Genomic DNA, 14,860 nt, shown 5'->3' with positions numbered 1-14,860 from the left:
GTCAGCCAGCATCCAAGGAGCAAAAGCCCTTCATCAGGAATTCCTTGGATATTGCCTGACCTGCTGTGCTTTTCCAGCACCACACTCATGACCCTAACTCTCCCTACCCCTTCACTCACCTGCCATCCCATTTCCTCACCCCCTGTCATCTTACTCCTTCACTCAATTGTCACTCTACACCCTCACCCCCACTCCCCCCCACCCCACTGCCATTCTACCTGCTCACACTCCTGCCACTATTCCTTATCACTTGGTTCCCCATCTCTTACCCACCTGCCATCCCCCTACTCCCACACCCACCTGCCCACTCACCTACCATCCTACACACTCACCTACCTGGCACACTACTTTGTCACCGACTAGCCATCCTGCCCCCTCAGCCACAGGTAAGATAAGATAAGATAGGATCACAGTCAGTCAGAGCTATTCTGACAGTAATCAAAAGATCTGACACTGATCAGAATCACAGCCATTATAATATGACATTCCTAGCCTTGCACCAGGTACACCACACACTCTGGTTTTTAACTCACTTTTACCTAATCCAGTATCAATGATCCCTTGATGGGTCAGTACATAATTGCAACACTCCCTGTGGTCCTGATCCAAACAAGGCCTCAGAGTACTGAAGACATTTGAGAGGCTCCAATTGGCAACAGTCATCTTGGGAAGGAGACACTCATCCAACATTTCCATTCATATACCTGGCCACTGCTTGGATATCTTTGCAGGAAGAGACACCAAGGTGGATTTCCTACTTATCCATGATGGAAAATTGTCAAAAGTGGATTAAGAGACTGTCTTAACAACATTGGAAAGAACAATCAGGATGCAATGTCTAACAAGCAGCCATTTTACCAGCAGCCACCAAAAGCAAAGTTGGCTTGTGGACTTTAGGCAAAGACTGAGTTCGGAGAGCAGGAGAATTGGAGGAGGAGTTTACAAATTCACCCATCCTCAATGATGGAAGACCCCAACATTTCAGTCCTAAAGATATGGCTGAAGAATTCGCAGCAATCTTCAGCCAGAAGTGCCTAGTGTATGATCCATTGCGTTCTCCTCCAATGGTCCCCAGCATTACAGATACTAGTCTTCAGCACATTCGACTCACTACACACGGTATCAAGGAATAGTTGGAGATACTTGATACTGCAAAGGCTATAGGTCCTGACAACAGTACAGAAGACATGTTCTCCAGACCTTGCCACTCACTAGCCAAGCTGTTCTATTACAGTTACAACACTGGCATCTTCCTGACAATGCGGAAAATTACTCAGGTATGTCCTGTAGATAAAATGCAGGAAAAATCTAACCCAGTCAATTACTGCCCCATCAGCCTACTCTCAATCATCAGTTAAGTGATGGAAGGTGGTCATCAACAGTGCTATCAAGCATCATCTCAGCAATAACCTGCAAAGTGACCTCATTACAGCCTTGGTTCAAACATGAGCAAAAGAGTTGAATTCCAGAGGTGAGATGAGGGTGACAGTCCTTGACATCAAAGCTGCATTCAATTGAGCGTAGCATAAAGGAAGCCTAGCAAAACTAATGGGTACCAGAGGCAAACTCTCTGGTGGTTGGAGTCATACCTGGCAGATAGGAAGATGGTTGTTGTTGTTGTAGGTCAGTCTTCTCAGCCTCCAGGACATCTCTGCAGGAGTTCTTTGGGGCACTGTCTCAGGCCTGTCTCAGTTGCTTTATCATTGACCTTCCCTCCATCATTCAGAAGTGGGGAATGGTCATTGATGATTACACAGTGTTCAGCATCATTCGTGAATCGTCAGATACTAAAGCAGTCCACGTTTAAGTGTAACAAGTTCCAGACAATATCCAGACTTGGGCTGATAAGAGGCAAGTAACATTCGTGCCAACAAATGCCAGGCCTTGACTGTCACCAATAAGAAACAATCTAACTATGGCCCTTTGAAATTCAATGGTATTACAATTACTGAATCTTCTACTATTGACATCCTTGGGGTTACAACTGTAAAAATCTAAACCGGACCCATGACATAAACACAGTAACTGCAAGAGAAATTCAGAGGTTCGGAATACTATGCTGCATAACTCACCTCCTGACTCTCTAAAGGATGTCCACCATCTACAAGGCTTAAGTCAGGAGTGTGATGGAATGTTCCCCACTTGTCTGGATGAGCGCAGTTGCAACAACACTCAAGAAGCTTGACACCATCCAGGACAAAGCAGTCTAATTGAGTGGGGCGGCATTCACAAACATCCATTCCCTCCACCACCACTGCTCAGTAGCAGCTGTATGTACAATCTAAAGTCGTAGATCAGACAGCATGGAAACAGATCCTTCAGCCCAACTAGTTCACGCTAACCACATTCCAAAACCAAACTAGTCCCACTGCCCGCATTTGGCTGATATCCCTCCAAACCTTTCCTATTCATGTACTTATCCAAATGTCTTTTAAATGTTATAACTGTACCTGCATCCATCACCTCTTCTGGCAGTTCATTCCACATATGAACCACTCTCTGTGTTAAAAGGTAGCCCCTCATGTTCTTTTCAATTATTTCTCCTCTCACCTTAAAAATATGCCCCCTAGTTTTGAACTCCACTACCCTCATTTTTAATAAACCTCTATAAAGTAACCCCCAACTCATTGTCTCAAACTGCGCCTGTCCCACCGAACTCATCTCTTCCTAGCTTGACACCGTCCTGTCTCCCTTAGTACAGGAACTCTCCACCTACATTTGTGACACCATCCATACCCTTTTCACCTCCTCCAAGATTTTTGTTTCCCTGGCCCTCAATGCATCATCTTCACCATGGACATCCAGTCCCTGTACACATTGATCCACCACGACAAAGGTCTCCAAGCCCTCAGTTTCTTCCTCTCACACCATTCCAACCAGTAGCCGGCCATCAACACTCTCATCCGTCTGGCTGAACTGGTCCTCACCCTCACCAACTTCTCTCTCCAATCATCCCACTTCCTCCAAACCAAAGGGGTAGCCATGGGCACCCACATGGGCACCCACATGGGACCTGTTTGTCAGATTATGTGGAACAGTCCATCTTCCCCAGTCACACCAGCACCACTCCCACCTGTTCCTCTGCTACATCGATGACCATATCGGCACCGCCTCGTGCTCCCACGAGGAAGTTGAACAGTTCATCAACTTTACCAACACCTTCCACCCCGCCCTCAAATTCACCTAGACCAACTCAGCAACTTCCCTCCACTTCCTCTCCATCATCATCTCTGGTGACCGACTAACCACAGACATATACTACAAGCCCACCGACTCCCACAGCTACCTAGACTACACCTCCTCCCACCCTATCTCCTGTAAAAATGCCATCCCTTATTCCCAATTCCTCTGCCTCCACTGCATCTGTTCCCAGGATTACAATTCCATCTCAGAAAGTCCCAAATGGCCTCCTTCTTCAGCGATCGCAACTTCCCTTCCCAAGTGGTTGATGATTCCCTCCAGCATATCTCCTCCACTACACTCACCACTGCCCTTGAACCCAACGCCTCCCAATGCATCAACGACAGAGTCCCCCTGATCCTCACCAGCCCACACCCCACTCCTGGCACCTTTCCCTGCCACCGCAGGAAGTGCAAAACCACATCACTGCCCTCACCTCCATCCAAGGCCCCAAGGGATCCTTCCACATCCGTCAGAAATTTACCTGTACCTCTACCAATGTCATCCACTGCATCAGTTGCACCTGGTGTGGTCTACTCTACATCAGGGAGACAGGATGCCTTCTTGCAGATCTCTGGGACAACTGCACCAACCAACCCCACCACCCTGTGGGTGAACACTTCAACTCCCCCTCCTACTCCGTCAAGGACATGCAGATCCTAAATCTCCTCCACTGCCAAACTGTTACTATCCGACGCCTGGAGGAGGAATGCCTTATATTCCGCTTCGGGACTCCGCAATCACACGTAATAAATGTGGATTTCAACAGGTTCCTTATTTCCCTCCCCTCACATTATCCCAGTCCCAAATTTGGCACCGTCCTCCGGACCTGTCCATCACGGTTCCCTCTGACCTATCACCTTCTCCCTCACCTTCCTCCACCTATTGCTTTCCCAGGTACCTCCCTCCAAACCCAACCCCCTCCATTTATCTCTCAGCCCTGATCCACAGGCTTCATTCCTGATGAAGGGCTTATACCCGAAACATCAATTCTCCTGCTCCTCGGATGTTGCCTGACTGGCTGTGCTTTTCCAGCACCACACTCTCGACTCCAACCCCCCAACCTCCACCGCTTCAGTTAAAAAAGTCCCAGCCTATCCAGCCTACCTTTATAATGCAAACCCTCCTTTCCTTGTAACATCCTGGTAAATCATTTCTGACTGCTCTCCAATTTAATAATATCCTTCTTATTGCAGGGCAACCAGAATTGTACACAGTGCTCCAGAAGAGGCCTCAGAAATGTCCTGTTCAATCTCAACATAACATTCTAACTTCTATACAGGTAGTTCTCCTATAACACCATAGTTGTGTTCTAGTGAAACCTCGCTCAATAGAAAATTGCTTAATAGAAATGATGGAGCCAATCTTAAAAGTGGGATTAGGAGCAGACCAGCAAGATTTATCACTCATGATTGCTCAAAAATCACCCAAAAGTCTAATGCAAAGTATAGCACAGCTTGAATGAAAATTGAGATCATATTTATTAATGAAACAAAAGTAAATTTTGACACAGTACATTTAAGAAATGTAAGAAAGCTGCTGTCTGTACAGTAGCTCTCACAGAAAGCTGCGCTGTCGAGAGTTGAAATTGCACAAACGCAGAATGGCATGGACATTAATGTATGCGCAGAATGGCATGGACATTAGTGCATGTGCAGCATGGCATAGACATTAACGCATGCGCAGAATGGCATAGATATTAGCACATGCGCAGAGTGGCATAGACATTAGCACATGTGCAGAATTGCATGGACATGGGTACGTGCGCAGAATGGCATATACTTTAACATGTGTGCAGAATGGCATAGACATTAGCGCATGTGCAGAATGGACATGAGAGTATGTGTAAAATGGCATAGACATTAATGTATGTGCAGAATGGCATGGACATTAGCGTATGTGCAGAATGGCATGGACATGAGTACGTGCGCAGAATGGCATAGACTTTAACGTATGTGCAGAATGGCATGGACATTAGCGCATGTGCAGAATGGACATGAGTGTATGTGTAGAATGGCATAGACATTAATGTATGTGCAGAATGGCATGGACTTTAGCGCATGTGCAGAATAGCATAGACATTAGTGCATGTGCAGAATGGCATAGACATGAGTATATGCGCAGAATGGCATGAACTTTAGCGCATGTGCAGAATGGCATAGACATTAGCTCATGTGCAGAATGGCATAGACATTAGTGCATGCGCAGAATGGCATGGACGTTAGTGCATGCGCAGAATGGCATGGACATGAGTGTATGTGCAGAATGGCATGGACATTAGTGCAAGTGCAGAATGGCATGGACATTAGTGCATGTGCAGAATGGTATAGACATTAGTGCATGCATAGAATGGCATGGACATGAGAACGAGTGCAGAATGGCATAGACTTTAACGTATGTGCAGAATGGCATGGACATTAGCGCATGTGCAGAATGGCATAGACATTAGCGCATGTGCAGAATGGACATGAGTGTATGTGTAGAATGGCATAGACATTAATGTATGTGCAGAATGGCATGGACATTAACACATGGGCAGAATGGCATAGACATTAGCACATGTGCAGAATGGCATGGACATTAGCGCATGTGCAGAATGGCATAAACATTAGTGCATGTGCAGAGTGGCATAGATATGAATGTAAGCGCAGAGTGGCATGGACATGAGTGTGCGCGCAGATTGGCATAGACATTAGTGCATGCGCAGAATGGCATGGACATGAGAACGTGCGCAGAATGGCATAGACTTTAACGTATGTGCAGAATGGCATGGATATTAGCGCATGTGCAGAATGGCATAGACATTAGCGCATGTGCAGAATGGACATGAATGTATGTGTAGAATGGCATTAGACATTAATGTATGCGCAGAATGGCATAGACTTTAACGTATGTGCAGAATGGCATGGACATTAGCGCATGTGCAGAATGGCATAGACATTAGCACATGTGCAGAATGGCATGGACATTAGCACATGTGCAAATGGCATAAACATTAGTGCATGTGCAGAACGGCATAGACATGAGTGTATGCGTAGAGTGGCATGAACATGAGTGTGTGCGCAGAATGGCATGGACATTAGCGCATGTGCAAATGGCATAGACATTAGCACATGTGCAGAATGGCATAGACTTTAACGTATGTGCAGAATGGCATGGACATTAGTGCATGCGCAGAATGGCATAGACATTAATGTCTGTGCAGAATGGCATAGACATTAATGTCTGTGCAGAATGGCATGGACATTAGAATATGCGCAGAATGGCATAGACATTAATGTCTGTGCAGAATGGCATGGACATGAGTGGATGCGCAGAATGGCATAGACATTAATGTCTGTGCAGAATGGCATGGACATTAGTATATGCGCAGAATGGCATGGACATGAGTGGATGCGCAGAATGGCATAGACATTAATGTCTGTGCAGAATGGCATGGACATTAGTATATGCGCAGAATGGCATGGACATGAGTGGATGCGCAGAATGGCATAGACATTAATGTCTGTGCAGAATGGCATGGACATTAGTATATGCGCAGAATGGCATGGACATGAGTGGATGCGCAGAATGGCATAGACATTAATGTCTGTGCAGAATGGCATGGACATTAGTATATGCGCAGAATGGCATGGACATGAGTGGATGCGCAGAATGGCATAGACATTAATGTCTGTGCAGAATGACATGGACATTAGTACATGCGCAGAATGGCATGGACATGAGTGGATGCGCAGAATGGCATAGACATTAATGTCTGTGCAGAATGGCATGGACATTAGTATATGCGCAGAATGGCATGGACATGAGTGGATGCGCAGAATGGCATAGACATCAATGTATGCGCAGAATGGCAGAGACATTAGTGCATGCGCAGAATTGAATGGATATAAGTGAATGAGCAGAATGGCATAGACATTAGTGCATGCGCAGAATGGCATGGACGTTAATGTCTGTGCAGAATGGCATGGACATTAGTACATGCGCAGAATGGCATGGACATGAGTGGATGCGCAGAATGGCATAGACATTAATGTCTGTGCAGAATGGCATGGACATTAGTACATGCGCAGAATGGCATGGACATGAGTGGATGCGCAGAATGGCATAGACATTAATGTATGCGCAGAATGGCAGAGACATTAGTGCATGCGCAGAATTGAATGAATATAAGTGAATGAGCAGAATGGCATAGACATTAGTGCATGCGCAGAATGGCATGGACGTTAGTGCATGCACAGAATGGCATAGACATTAGCGCATGTGCAGAATGGCATAAACATTAGTGCATGTGCAGAGTGGCATAGACATGAGTGTATGCGCTGAGTGGCATGGACATGAGTGTGCGCGCAGAATGGCATAGACATTAGTGCATGCACAGAATGGCATGGACATGAGAACGTGTGCAGAATGGTACAGACTTTAACGTATGTGCAGAATGGCATGGACATTAGCGCATGTGCAGAATGGCATAGACATTAGCACATGTGCATAATGGCATGGACATTAGCGCATGTGCAGAATGGCATAAACATTAGTGCATATGCTGAATGGCATAGACATGAGTGTGCGCGCAGAATGGCATAGGCATTAGTGCATGTGCAGAATGGCATAGACATCAATGTATGTGCAGAATGGCATGAACATTAGTGCATGCGCAGAATGGCATAGACATTAGTGGGTGCGCAGAATGGCATAGACATTAGTGGATGCGCAGAATGGCTTGGACATTAGTGGATGTGTAGAATGGCATGGACATTACTGTATGTGCAGAATGGCATGGACATTAGTGGATGCGCAGAATGGCATAGACATTAATATATGCGCAGAATGGCTTGAACTTTAGTGAATGCGCAGAATGGCATGGACATTAATGTATGCACAGAATGGCATGGACATTAGTCCAAGTGCAGAATGGCATGGACATTAGCGCATGCGCAGAATGGCATGGACATTAATGTATGCACAGAATGTAATGGACTTTAGTGTATGCACAGAATTGCATTGACATTAATGTATGTGCAGAATGGCATGGACATTAGTGTATGTGCAGAATGGCATGGACATTAGTGGATGCGCAGAGTGGTGCAGACATTGGTGCATGCGTAGAACAAAGCGCACAAACCGATCCTTGTTGGAATCGTGCTGTTGCTAATAGAGGTAAGCATTCTACAAAATACCATTACCTAATGCTTCAGCAATGTTATAACCAAATCGCCCTGCCAAAGCATGCGTTATCCCAGAACTACCTCTGTTCAAAGATCCGACCAATGAAGGCAAGCATGCTAAATGCCTTCTTAACCATTCTGTCTACATGTGACACAAATTTCGAAGAATTATGTATCTGAACCTCTAAGTCTCTCTGTTCTACAACACTACGCAAGGCCCTACGAATAACTACGTAAGTCCTCCCCTCGTTTGTTTTACCAAAATGCAATAACTCACATTTATCCAAATTAAACTGCATCTGTCACTCCTCAGCCCATTGACTGAATTGATCAAGAGTTCTTTGTATTCTTAGATAACTTTCTTCACTGTCCACTATGCCCCCAATTTTAGATGCCCTGCAGGAATTCATTAAAGGTCCTCAGACAGCATCTTTGAAACCCATAACAACTTGCATTTAGAAGAACAAGGGCAGCAGAAACATAGGAGCATCTTCCAGTTCCCCTACAAGCCACTCATCACCCTGACTTGGCAATATATTGCGTATGGCCTGCAGCAGTTCAAGAAGGATTCTCACCATCACCTTGTAAAGTGTCAGTAGGGACTGGCAGTACATGTTGACCAGCCAGTGATATCCACATCTCACAAATAAATATAAAAATAGTGGAAAAGAGGAATTAAAACTCAAGATCAGCTATGATGTATTGAATGGTGAAGCAAGCTCAACAGGCTGAATGGTCTCTTCCTGTTATAAGCATGAGATCAAAAGTGTTGGGACAAGACGTGTGGGAGCACAGAAACCATTTGGGTAGAATAGCCCATACATGCTGTAATGTATTCTATAATATTAATGCCCTGGTATGGATTAGTCAGCAAGGAATAAAAAGAAACTGGGTCAGGTTTTTGTTTAAATGGACTTATGATTAATTATTAATGTAAATATAATTATTGCATCTTGAGTACACAATCGTATCTGGAGTGTTATGCTTCACAACAGTGGAGCAACTGGTTCTGAAGATGAATGAGGGTGGGAGGGATTAGTTGGCTTTGAGTCAATGGCATTCATTTTGCATTGCACCAAGCTTGCCAAGTGTCTGGCTATGTCTTTAATGTAGTTGTGAGAATATTGCTGGCATGAATGGTTAAATTCTGTTATGTGTCAGATTGTGAATGCATGAGTTACTCAGAGTGTTTTTAGCACTCTCTCAGTAACCAGCTGAAGATATATTTTGCATGCCTTGACTTCAGACTCAATAACTTCTCATGTTCAATCTTCCCTGTTTCCTCTCTGAGTGCTGGCACTCAGTTGTTTCCCTCAGGTTTTGACATATTCAGTGACACTATGTCAATACAGTTTTTCCTCATTCACTCACTGTCTAAGCAGTGGCCTTACTTCCACTTCCCTCAGCCTTCAAGATTATTCAATTTTTAAACATTCAAGTAATTCTGGAGTTGAACCTTGAACACAGGAAACTAGGAGCAAGAGAAGGCCATTCAACCCCTTGAGCCTCTGCCTCTATTTAACTGGATCATGGCTGGTCATCTTTCTCAACACCATTTTTGTGCACTATTAAGGTCATAGGGCTCTACAGGATAGAAGAAGGCCCTTCAGCCCATTGTGTCCATGTTGATCAGAAACAATCACTTAACTACTCTGGTCCTATTTTCGCAGCACTTGGCCTTGCAAGCTTTGGCATCACAAGTGTACATCTAAACACTTCTATAATTTCTTGAGAATTTCTGCTTCTACTACATTTAGAGGCAGTGAGTTCTAGATTCCCGCGTCTAGGTGAAAAACATTTTCTTCACATCCCCTCTAAACCTTCTCCTTTTTCACTTAAATCTACACCCTCTAGTCATTGACCCCTCTACCAAGGGGAAATGTTTCTTCCCATCTTTGGAATTCTTTACTCCAGAGGATTATGGAATTCAATACCCCAGGGAAGGAGATAGAGATTTTTTTAAATTAGTAATGGGTTAAAGGACTATGGTGAATGGGCAAAAAAGTGGAGTTATGCCAAGGTGAGATCAGCCATGATCATATTGAATGGCAGAGCAGGTTTGAGGGATTGAATTGCCCACTCTTGCTCTTAGTTCTTATGTTTTGGTTACCAACATCTGTGTGACTGAAAATGGTTTCGCCCTTATTCATTCTTGTTAAAATCTTTCATAATTTTAAACACTTTCATTAAATGTGCCCTTCATCATTTCTATTCTAAGGAACCGACCTCGCATTTTTCAAAAATGGAAGTCATCAATCCATGCTACAGTTCTGTTACTCATCTCATTGTGTCTCCAAAATAGAAACCCTCTTCTAAAGTATGGTGTCCAGAATTAATCACAATGACTCCAGCTGGCTTCTGATCAGTGGCTCATAAAGACCTGGCATGAGCTTCTTTGCACTTGTACAGTCTGCCTTTATATATTTTTTAAATTTACTTATGGGACTTAGGCATGAAAAATCAGCCAAGGGCAAATAATCCACATCTTCCTGGCCAGAGGGCATTGGCTACCACCTCCCACTGCCATACTGAATCATGGAGCAATTGGACTGGGTAAAACTGGTAACCAGAAATACCCTCCCCTCTCCCCCCAGTATCTACCATGGATGTACACTGTCAGAACTTCCTCAGGGACCTGAGGCACAGCAGCAACTCAAGATGAGTGAGGCCTCTCCCTGTTTCAGAAGGTAACAACTGGCATGGACTCAAATCCTACATTTCTCCTTCCACCAAGCTATGGGATGCTGAGGCCAATGTTATTGCCCCTCTAAGATCAGCATCATTGGCTCAGAACAGGGATTGACCCTGACCTCATGCTGCTTCTCACTGTTCAACTGATTACTTGGTGAGTAGTACATAACTTGTGTAACAAAATATAGTACTTACTGGTTCTCCTTTCAGTCCCTTGATCTGTAAAAGATAAAAAGGAGCTAATTAAATGTGAGGTACCCACGGTGCTAATCATTCATGTTTAGCTGTAATCACACTGAGAACATGCCAGAGATTGATTGTTGCCATTTGTGTAGACTGTAAAGAGTACTTGGGTGACTGATACAAGCTAAAAGGAATTCAGCGTTGGACAGAGACATCTTGCATGACTTACAATTCTTCAACTGTAAAGAAAAGTTCCATATACCACAGGTTAAACTCGCATACATATTTCCTTTGTCTGAAACTCTGCACAGCAGGCATTAATTCATTAATTTTTTTTTCCTCGGATTTTATCTAGTACCTTAGGATCTTTTTGTATCACTTGCAGGCACATAAACTATGGAAAATGTGGAATAGGAGCATTCATATTCTAGGTATAAGTGTATATGCAGCTGTAACTCTGGAGGCAATTAGATTGTAACTGGAGAATGGGGTTTGAGAGCAGTTATCTGAGGGCAAATCTACATCTAGCATGTGAAAAGGTTTTAAAGACCAGTTGATTAAAGTGCAGGACATGCATGCCTCTGCGAAACTGAAGGATAAGAATGGCAGGATTCAGGAACCATGGATGATAAGGGAAATTGTAAGTTTAGTCAAAAGGAAAAAGGAAGTATACAACAGGTCAAGGCAGCTACAAACTGATGAAACCCTTGAGGAGTGTAGAGAAATTGGGAAGGAGCTCAAACACAGAATTAGGAAGGTGAAAAGGAGCCATGAAATGTCTTTAGCAGACAGGGTCAAGTAAAATTCCAAAGCTTTTTACACATATATCAGAAGAAAGAGGGTTGCAAGGGTAAGAGTAGTTCCACTCAAGGACAAAGGAGGGAAGTTATGCATGGAGCCACAGGAAGTGGGAGAGATCTTTAATGAATACTTTATACTAGCATTCACCAAACAAAAGTAGAAAAAAGGATGGTAATTTAAGGCAGAAATTCAGAGAGCTAGGATGAAAACTTAGTGCTAGAATAGAGTTGATATCTCTGGTTTGTTGCCTGTACTATGTGCTAGTGAGGCGAGGAATAGGGACAGAGAAATTAAACATGAGGCTACAGGAATGGTGCAGGAGGGAGGATTTTAGATACCTGGATAATTGGGGCTCATTCAGGGTACGTGGGACCTCTACAAAGAGGATGGTCTACACCTGAACCAAAGGGGTACCAATATCCTGGGAGGGAAATATGCTAATGCCATTCGGGAGGGTCTAAACTAACTCAGCAGGGGGATGGGAACTTACATTGTAGTTCCAGTGTCTAGGAGTTGAGAGTAGTGAGATCAGAAATATGGTTTCAAGGTCGCAAGAGTTCACCGGCAAGCAGGAAGATGGTTTGAAATGTGTCTACTTCAATGCCAAGAACATCTGGAATAAGGTAGGTGAACTTGCAGCATGGGTTTGTACCTGGGACTTCAATGTTGTGGCCATTTTGGAGACATGGATACAGCAGGGACAGGAATGGTTGTTGCAGGTTCCAGGATTTAGATTGTTCAGTAAGTACAGAGAAGATGGTAATCAAGGTGGGGGTGTGGCATTTTTCATGAAGGACAGTATTATGGTAACAGAAAGGACGTATGAGAACTCATCTGCTGAGGTAGTATGGGCTGAGGTTAGAAACAGACAAGGAGAGGTCACCTTGTTGGGAGTTTACTCCTCAGAGTTTAGGGCTCTGAATAATTCCAGGAATGTAGAGAAAGGATAGCAAAGATAATTCTGGATATGAGCGAGCGTAACAGGGTAGTTGTTATGGGGGGACTTTAACTTTCCAAATATTGACTGGAAATACTATAACTCAAGTACTTTAGATGAGTCAGTTTTTAATCCAATGTGTACAGGAGGGTTTGCTGACATAGTATGTAGACAAGCCAACAAAGGGGCGAGGCTTCATTGGATTTGGTACTAGGTAATGAACCTGGCCAGGTGTTAGATTTGGAGGTAGGTGAGCACTTTGGTGATAGTGACCACAATTCAGTTATGTTTACTTTAGCAATGGAAAGGGATAGGTATATTATGCAGGGCAAGGGTTATTGCTGGGGTAAAGGCAATTACAATGCAATTAGGTAAGATTTAGGATGCATAGGATGGGGAATGGAACTGCAGGGGATGGGCATAATTGAAATGTGGAGCTTATTCAAGGAACAGTTACTGCGTGTCCTTGATAAGTATGTACCTGTCAGGCAGGGATGAAGTGATTGAGCGAGGGAGCCATGGTTTACTAAAGAAGTTGAATCTCTTATCAAGAGGAAGAAGAAAGCTTATGATAGGATGAGACATGAAGACTCAGTTAGGGTGCTTGAGTTAGCCAGTTAGCCAGGAAAGACCTAAAGACAGAGCTAAGAAGAGCTAAGAGGGAACATGAGAAGTTGTTGGCGGATAGGATCAAGGAAAACCGGAAAGTTTTTTCTAGGTATATAAGGAATAAAAGAATGACTAGAGAAAGATTAACGCCAATCAAGGATATTAGTTGAAGGTTCTGCGTGGAGTCTGAGGAGATAGGAGAAGTGCTAACTGAATTTTTTCTGTCAGTATTCACACTGGAAAAAGACAATGTTGTCGAGGAAAATACTGAGATCATCTAGAAAGGAATATATTGATTAGGGATAGTCAACACGGTTTTGTGAAGGGTAGGTCGTGCCTCACAAACCTTATTGAGTTCTTTGAGAAGGTGACCAAACAGGTGGATGAGGGTAAAGTGGTTGATGTGGTGTATATGGATTTCAGTAAGGTGTTTGACAAGGTCTCCCATGGTAGGCTATTGCACAAAATATGGAGGCATGGGATTGAGGGTGATTTAGCGGTTTGGATCAGAAATTGGCTAGCTGAAAGAAGACAGAGGGTGGTGGTTGATGGGAAATGCTCATCCTCGAGTTCAGTTACTAGTGGTGTACTGCAAGGATCTGTTTTGGGGCTACTGCTGTTTGTCAGTTTTATAAATGACCTAGATGAGGGTGTAGAAGGATGTGTTAGAAAATTTACGGTTGACACTAAGGTCGCTGGAGTTGTGGACAGTGCTAATGGATGTTGTAGTTTACAGACGGACATGGATAAGCTGCAGAGCTGTGCGGAGAGATGGCAAATGGAGTTTAATGCGGAAAAGTGTGAGGTGACTCACTTTGGAAGGTGCAACAGGAATAAAGGGTACTGGGCTAATGGTAAGATTCTTGGTAGTGTAGATGAGCAGAGAGATCTCAGTGTCCGTGTACATAGATCACTGAAAGTTACCACCCAGGTTGATAGGGTTGTTAAAAAGGCATATGGTGTGTTAGCTTTTATTGGTAGAGAGATTGAGTTTTGGAGCCACAAGGTCATGCTGCAGCTTTACAAAACTCTGGTGCGACCGCACTTGGAATATTGCGTACAGTACTGGTCACCGCATTATAGAAAGGATGTGGAAGCTTTGGAGGGGATTCAGTGGAGATTTACTAGGATGTTGCCTGGGATGAAGGGAAGGTCTTATGAGGAAAGGCTGAGGGACTTGAAACTGCTTTTGTTAGAGAGAAGAAGGTTGAGAGGTGACTTAATTCAGACATACAAGATAATCCGAGGGTTAGATATGGTGGACAGTGAGAGCCTTTTTCCTCAGATGGTG

At 44.0% G+C, this 14,860-nt stretch overlaps 1 protein-coding gene across 3 annotated transcripts in view; it reads right to left on the bottom strand.

Annotated features, from left to right (window-relative positions):
* The window catches only part of col19a1 (collagen, type XIX, alpha 1), a 422,382-nt gene that overhangs the window by 258,796 nt on the left and 148,726 nt on the right, over positions 1–14,860 (bottom strand). For all 3 annotated transcript variants that reach the window (XM_087979446.1, XM_087979452.1, XM_087979458.1), the window contains exon 13: positions 11,235–11,258. In XM_087979446.1, the coding sequence (XP_087835572.1) occupies positions 11,235–11,258 (24 nt within the window). The remainder of the gene's footprint in view (positions 1–11,234; positions 11,259–14,860) is intronic.

The sequence above is a fragment of the Chiloscyllium plagiosum genome, unplaced genomic scaffold (genome assembly GCF_037043375.1).
Source record: "Chiloscyllium plagiosum isolate Xiang-an unplaced genomic scaffold, Cpla_swu_hap1 HiC_scaffold_3, whole genome shotgun sequence".
Taxonomy (NCBI): domain Eukaryota; kingdom Metazoa; phylum Chordata; class Chondrichthyes; order Orectolobiformes; family Hemiscylliidae; genus Chiloscyllium; species Chiloscyllium plagiosum.
The sequence above is the reverse complement of the archived record's forward strand: the minus strand, read 5'-3'. Positions and strand labels throughout refer to the sequence as shown.